Consider the following 8230-nt stretch of genomic DNA (forward strand, 5'->3'; position numbering starts at 1 on the left):
CGTAGAACCGCATGCACGAGAGCATGAAGCTGTTCGACAGCATTTGCAACAACAAGTGGTTCACGGACACCTCCATCATCCTCTTCCTCAACAAGAAGGACCTGTTCAAGGAGAAGATCAAGAACAACCCCATCACCACTTGCTTCCCCGAGTACACGGGTACTGCGCAAGCGCCCACGCCGTCGATCACGGCCGCTGAGCGAGTGCTGACGCTTAGTCTCTGGCCAGGCTCGCCTTTAATCGGCGTCACCATTATATTTTTTTGTCAGCCAGGTCACTCGCGCGTATATTGTGGGTCGAGTCTAGCGAGAGCAATCGAGGCCATTCACGGAGGCTATTCAACAGGGTAGGTTGGTCGGTCTAATTTTTAGACAAGCCACCCTGCCAATTTCTCACGCAGTAGCGCATCTCTAGCACACCAAGGTTAACACTCACAATATGTTACATTATGACCCCTTTATCCCGACACTCACACCTAAGCCAACGCGTTCCCGAACACTCACACGCCCTTAAATAAAAACACTTTTAGCCTTAGAGATGGCGTTTACCACCCGCTTTGGGCTGCATTCACAAGAAACCCGACTCCAGGTGAAGCCCGACTCCCCGCGCGTCGTGGGCCACCACCGGCCTGACACCGTCAGCAGAGCAGAGGAAGTGAGCCAGGCGTCTGCTGGCTCCTTCCCACCATTGAGTGGCTCCTCTCCCCTCCCCCCCTGCCGAATGTCCTTGCCCGTCACTGCTCTCCATCCCCACTGAAATTGCACACAGGGACTGTCAACGCAGATCCTGGCGCACCACGAAAAATGTATTTATTTTAATATCAACGCTCTAACCGCACAGCCCATAGTCCTGCCGAGCTGCTACTTACAGACTCAAGCTTGGCTGTTCCTATTCTTAGGTTGTTTCGGTAAAGTCAATTTTTTATCTAACCCCCTCCATCTCTCTGCCCCTGCCCCCTCTGCCTATTTAAGGCCACTCAACAGAGACGATCTCCCTCTCTGTACCTGTGTTACTCTCTATGTATCTTGGTGATATCTGTCTGCTTATATGTCTGTCTATAGTTTTTCTGGTTAGAATTGTTGTTGCTATTGCATTTATACCTGATGATGATTGCTTGTGTTGCAATCGAAACGTCGTGATTTTTATTTTTATTTTATTTTACTTTTATTAATTTAAATTAAAAATTTTACCTACGTGACTTTACCGAAACAACCTAAGAATATGAATCCTTGCAGTCACGAAAGCTTAAAATCTAGACTTGGCTGTTCCCTTGGACCGCTCTTCTCCACTGCTGGATAACGCTCCAGAGCAGCGATGCTTATGGGTCGAGCCTTCCTATATTCACCCTCCACCTCTATTGTGTGGTGGGGGGGGGTCATATTTATAGGAAGCTGGCTGGGTTGGGCTCGCTCAATTGTGATTGACACCTTGAGGGAATTTGGTCTTCCACCTGTTCCAAACACAATAGCCCAGCTTGCCGCGCACCTTCATCATTTTCAATTACTCCGTGCGCATGCTTCTATCTCTCCTCCCTGCCTCACGAAACATTCTTTTCCCCAACCCCCTTTCCCTGTACAGGCGGACCACGCACCTTATTGTATTTTCCCTCGGGATGTATTTGTACCATGTGACAGCGAGCGAGCGCACGGTGCCCAAGGGCCCCAAAGAACCGGGCGGCTGGCACCGCACAGCGCTGTTGTGAAGGTGTCATTGTTTTAAGGGTTGATGATGCGCTCATTTAACCCATTCCGATGACGTACGCATACGTCATCAGTTTTTGTTATGACGTACACGTATGAAAATTAAAATAAAGAGGTGAGCAGTGGGAGGGGAGAAGCATACATATATATGTGTAAACGCATACATAAAGAGGATGCCAACAGCAAAACATGAACATTCTTGCAAGCTTTGTGTGTCCAGATCACTTTACCACTGTTACACGCTCTGCACATAGCCCTGTGGTAGCTACCAGTTAAATAGAGCTGTGCTTATATTGATAACAAAAATGGTTTAGTTTTATATATCGTCGTCGTTCATGCTAATCTCAAAATCGGTGAGAAACCATGGGCAAAGCTGGAAGGCAGCAGTCCGGCAGTGAGCCGGCATTACCAACTGTTGCCCAAGCTCTCCGATCCTCTACATTCCAAGATGTTTTCAACCAATTAATGAGTGTTTACATGTTGATGGCATTTAAGTCAATTTAGGTAACAGAAGGATGACGGGGCATTTGTATACTGGTTTCATCAGTTCAGTGTACCCCTCATTGTCAGCTGCAGCTGCTATATGTGCCGGAGGCTCTTTGCCTCTTGAGTGAGAGTGAATTTGAAGCAGGCAACGCCCACTGTGCAACGCCCACTGTGCACACGTTCCTGCTATTGCTAATATCAATCAACATCACTTACGACATCAATGTCACCCACATTACTTCATACACATGATCGACTCCGCCAATATCACAACGTCAGTATCATGCACACCAACAATAACAGCAGACGCCATTGGCCACTAAGTGGCGGTGATGTCACCACGGCGCTTGTGCCAGGTCAGGTGTGCACTGCAAAGTCACGTGAAGTGTCGAAGGCTTGCCTGACAGATCACGGGACAGACCCAGGTGCCATGGGTTGACTGAGTGAGATGACTTGCATATGCACCAACTGTGCTCCCTACTGTGCCAACTTGCTGCATTTTATCTGCACGGCACTCCGCTCGTTGTTGTGAGCGTCGCTCCTCCACCCTCCGTTGTTGTTGGACGGCGACTGCCTCCAACTGCCCAACAGCATCCTTCATGAGCCTCCTCCACAGAGGCTAATCTTGATGCTGCATGACCAACACCGCCACCAACACCACCACCAACACCGATTTCAGTTACATCGTCACTATTATTGCCAACATAATCATCACCGACATGAAGAGCCCTGGTGGTTGTGGCTGCTTTCTATTGCCTGGTAACCAACAGCCCAGAGAGTTGTGGTTACGCTGTGGTTGAAAGTCCTTCCTTGGTGGTTGCATTTATTTTTTGGCTGCGAATGGCCATGAAACCTGTGGTTGTGTTTTGGTTGACGATTGTCCTGGTGGTGGTTGTATTTGTGGTTGCGTCACGGTCACTTAGAGCTCCATTGGTTGTTTGTTGACGTCGTCCTGGTGGTTCTTGTTGTACAACTGTTGCCCATATCCCTGTTGATTGTGTGTGTGGTTGTGCCTCTGTTGCCGGTAACCCCGATGCTTTGTCACCTCGCCACCGTTACCAATATCCCTGTCCGCTGTGGCCGTGTTTGCGGCGCGCGCATCACTTATTTATTTCCCCCGGCGCCCACCGTTTTGCCGCGCAGGAGGGAACTCGTTCCACGAGACATCCTCCTACATCCAGGCGCAGTTTGAGAACCTGAACCGGCGGAGCGACAGCAAGGAGGTGTACACGCACCTGACGTGCGCTACCGACACGCAGAACGTGCAGTTCGTGTTCGACGCCGTCACTGACGTCATCATCAAGAACAACCTCAAGGACTGTGGCCTCGTGTGATGGTGCTACGGCTACCCCCCCCCCCCCCCCCGGGGCAGGTACGCTGATGATAGCCCCCCCTCCACCCACAACCCCCCCCCCTGCCCCCTCCCAGCCATGCCCCCTCGCAGCCACGCTCTCCTTCCGCGTCCCAACGGTCTGTTAAGGCCATATGGGTGATCTTGGTCTTTAAATCTCTCCATGGCTTTGACCCACCTCATCTCGCCTTTCTCATCTCATTCCACGTCCCCTCCTCTCGTCGTCTTCATTCCCAATCCTCTCTCTGTCTCTCATTCTTCCTGTGCCCAGTCCCCCTTTCGGTCCTTCTCCCTCCTTGAACCCCTCCACTGGAATAATCTTCCCCCGAGCATTAAGCAGCACTGCCCATAGACTCAGCACTGCCCATAGACTCAGCACTGCCCATAGACTCAGCACTGCCCATAGACTCACCACTGCTCACCACTGCTCATAGACTCAACACTGCTCATAGACTCAACACTGCCCCATAGACTCAACACTGCCCATAGATTCAACACTGCCCCATAGACTCAACACTGCCCATAGACTCAACACTGCACCGTAGACTCAACATTGCCCATATACTCAACACTGCACCGTAGACTCAGCACTGCCCATAGACTCAGCACTGCTCATAGACTCAACACTGCCCATAGACTCAACACTGCCCATACACTCAACACTGTCTATAGACTCAACACTGTCCATAGACTCAACACTGCCCAAAGACTCAGCACTGCCCATAGACTCAACACTGCCCATAGACTCAGCATTCCTCATAGACTCAACACTTCGCATAGACTCAACACTGCCCCTGTACATTAAGGCAGTCCCCCTCCTTAACCTCCTTCCAGTCTTCTTTTAAAGCCTCATCTGTCCTCCATAACCCATTATTTTCCTCTTTGTTGCCCTTGCCCCTCCACTCCTTCCCATCCCTCCCCTGCCCTTTCGTGATCCCTCAGCACCCTTCTATTGCTGCCACTCATTCCTCAATCCGTTGAGCACAGCCACTGCCAACTAAATCATTCCATGTGCCTCGAGTGAAGACACTTTCTTTATAAATGTAAATTAGATTAGCTACTTTGTTATTTATGCAATTGATATGGGCATGTTTTATTTTGGCCGATGGGAGACAGAACAAGACGTTTGTGATAGGCTATGCCAATGCGACGTCACAAATTATACAAATATCACCCTTTGAAATGGATTGTCAAGATTTGGGTTTCCAACTGGATTCAAGAAAAATTGTCCAATTCCTCTCATTTTTACCATCTCATTTTGCGATATTTCTCGGTTTTATTTTGCTATTTGCTTTGTAAAATGTTGTTGGCCCCATTTCGTCAAAATATAACATCAACATAAAATGTTTAAGGCATTTCCAAAAATTATAATCATCTCTTCTCTCGTGCACACACTAATCACCGTATAGGTCACATGGTCATAATTAATGTGAATCGGTTACTCCGTGTAACTCTACACGCCTGTTCACTGTACTCAACGAACATCGTTGACTCACTGTCCAGAATCCCAAGCAGAGCCGATTTCATAAGTCTCTTGAGAGGTACAAAACCAGTCACGATTATTATTATTCCGCCAGAAAGAAACACCGCGGGGAAGTGTTTGCGTTGAGAGATTTGTCCAATTTTGGCCGGCGGTTTCAGCAGCAGCAGCGGCGGCAACAAGTTGTGGCTCGTCAGGATGTGGTGGTGCGGTCTGAGGCCAGGCCTACGTGAATGCCGAGCGCAGGTGTCAAGTGTTTGGGAATTGTTAAAGCAGGTACAGTTTGGTTTAACACATAGTAGGCTTTCACGGCCAGTGTTCTCCATAATAGAGGTTTTTTTGGGTTAGATCGCGTAAATATAAACGTTGTCGTTAAACCCGCCACAACTCGACACAGCCAATTAGTAAGGTTTGTCATGTAAACAAAAACAAGCCAATTGGTTACGAGTTAAGCACACCAGTGTGTTGGAGAGTAAACCCACAACATTTACAATTCGAGTACGACATTTCGCCGGTAATTACAACCAGCACCATCAGGCGACAGCCAGAATTGTGGAGATATCCTCCTGTTTCTGTCTTAAGAGCTTTAGAAAGTGCAAGACATAGCCAGATTATTTTTTAGAAGGTAAATAATCGAAAACACAAATTAAGCACAGGCACGTAAGTACAACCAACTTTGTTTCGTCAAAACCTACGTATTTATTAACATTGTACATTTTTTTACTTTTGAGAACCAAGGGATGCGAGGCTGCAGTAAAGGTTAAGTACCAGTGGTTTAGATAGTGCAAGGCTAGCACATGGTACTGTGTTTCATGGACAGAGTCTGCGGTGATTTCATAGTGCGGGACTATGATTCATACGTTTTCTCCCAATTGCTGAGTCATCTCCAGTAGGCGTTCGTAAGCCAGTTGTGGAAATTCAACATTCCTATGGCAGAGGGCCAACCTTTCCCTTGGGGCAACAACTATTGAGCACGAGGAGGTTGCTGGGTGGCACAGAGAGCAGAGCGCTGAGCTGGCAGCCACTGAGGTCATAGGTTAAAATTCAGGCAGCCACCTGTGATCGAACAGTAGTTCTCAAGTGTAGCGAGTTTATGGTCTCAGCCAGTTTACCAATGACTGCACAAACGAAATCATCACGATACATTTGTTTCTGCACTTAATTTGGCGAAATTCCGGTGCTCCGTATGAAAAATGCCGTGTGATGAACGGGTACCCTGTGTGGCAGAGCGCGCAATCAGTGCTGTCCTCTACTGTGTGGGACAGCGGTCACTTGAAGGGATTTCAGAGGTAGCTGTGTGACATGCACCCCTGTGGGCCGTTCTCCAACGTGTGTCGGGTGACATGACACCGATAGCATCCCCACGGGACAAAAAAAACGTCGTGGGAACCACTAAAAGCGGTGTTCTTGTTATTCGGCAGACATGCCTCCGGTGATGGACTCGGCAACTTTGGCTGTCATGTGGAGTCACTGCACCACAAACCACAGCGGCCGATATAATTACCACAGCGGCCGATATAATTACCAGCTCGTGGTGTGCATACCGCCCCAATGCAGAGGCCAGTAGCCAAGTGCATAAGACACCTACGTTGATATTCTATTCTATACAATACAATTCACATTCATACAGCGGCATTTTTTTATTTGCACGTTCACCACAAGTACGCGTGGCTAATGCAGACAGGATTCCTTGACAAAGAGATTCTGTTCGGTGTTTTACCATCATAACGCCTGGTTTTTATTGCCAGAAAGGGTAAAACCTCTTGTCGTAGCATCTAAATGCCACCGCATCTCCAGGCGCTTCACAGGGGAATTGTTTTTTGCAGTTCAATGCACGTGACAGGAAATGGGGTCTTCAGTCATGACTTGACCCAAGGGCAGTAGCAGAGGTGGCAACCGGACAAGGTTGAAGGTCGACGAGAATCCCAGACATCAGGAGCAGAAGCCAGAGAAGCAATGGCCCCCAGCACCTACGATTAGCACGGTTGGCTACGTGCGGTGCGAAAGAAGTTCAACATATATACAAACATACCCAGACTTGATCATTTCGGGCCCTCTCGCAGGACTTGCTGGCTCCCTTTAGGAAGGTTCACTCCCCTTCAGTTGATACAGCGACGGTTTGTTCATCTTACCACCGGTTGCATACACTCCTGCCGTCTCTCTCTCCTCTCTCTCTCTCTTATCTTTCTTATCTCTCTCTCCCTCTTCTTTTGCCCACTCTCGAGATCAGAGCGAGGAGTCTTTATTTAATAAATCGGTCTTTACCCGTTTCCACGCTTGTTTAACGTACGTGCATACAGACTGTGGGCAGCTTTGTAAAAAGGAGTGGAGACAACGTTTATTTTTTGTAAACAAAAAAAAAATTCCGTCTATTTTGTGCGGTTGTGTTTACTCCAGTAGCCTTACACGCAAAAAGGAGTCTCGCACATGCAGGTTGAGTCTCGAAGAGGACTTCAGTACAAAGATGACGGCGTAGGGAGCTCAGCGCCACGGTGGCGAGATGTTAACTCCCCCGCCTGGTATGAAAGAGGTCGTGGGTGTGATCCCGACTCAAACGTCTGCTGCAAGGCCATAGCCATGGAGTCAACATTGGAGGAGACCAAATCTTCCAGGGCGTCTAGGGCCCCCCCCCCCCCCCCAAGAAAAAAAATCTAAATTTGAAAACTAATTTCCTGCCTAAAAAAAAAAATCACTAACACATGGGATGGACTTTTTATTTATTTTTTACAATAATGTCTAATAGTGTATTGTATTACATTTCTCTGCCTTTTCTTTTTTACCTTTTCTTCTTTCAATGGCTGTAACGGCAGAGATTAGGGATTAATAAAGTACAACCATAACCACAATTATATAAACAGAAATCTATACATTGTTATATGAAGACAAGTCCAGATATTGTGGCCAAGGTTAAGCAAATTGTTGTTTTTATTTACATAGCATAGCATTTTTTAAAATATTGATTATAGCAATATATTGGGGGGGACATTTTGAGCATATTTGAATATTGGGGGATGTGTCCCCTCCCCAATAAATATTACAATTACGGCCTTGCTCTGCTGTATATTTGCAGTGTGCATGTCTCTCTCCCTGTGGTGATCACGTGGATTTTGCTCTGGGTCCCTCCGGTTTTTCCCTCCACATTCAGAAACATGCGTTTAGAGTATTTGGCTGCTATACAATTCCACGTGTTAAGCCACTTCGTTGAGTTATCAT

The 8230-nt window shown here is 47.7% G+C and overlaps 1 protein-coding gene across 2 annotated transcripts in view; it reads left to right on the forward strand.

The window, feature by feature from the left end:
* The window catches only part of LOC133356788 (guanine nucleotide-binding protein G(i) subunit alpha-2-like), a 48235-nt gene that overhangs the window by 28806 nt on the left and 11199 nt on the right, over positions 1-8230 (forward strand). For both annotated transcript variants that reach the window (XM_061574471.1, XM_061574472.1), the window contains exons 8-9: positions 6-159; positions 3330-3558. In XM_061574471.1, the coding sequence (XP_061430455.1) occupies positions 6-159; positions 3330-3520 (345 nt within the window). In that variant the 3' untranslated portion in view covers positions 3521-3558. The remainder of the gene's footprint in view (positions 1-5; positions 160-3329; positions 3559-8230) is intronic.

Source organism: Lethenteron reissneri, chromosome 55 (assembly GCF_015708825.2).
Source record: "Lethenteron reissneri isolate LAM-NWPU_2019-01 chromosome 55, ASM1570882v1, whole genome shotgun sequence".
NCBI lineage: Eukaryota > Metazoa > Chordata > Hyperoartia > Petromyzontiformes > Petromyzontidae > Lethenteron > Lethenteron reissneri.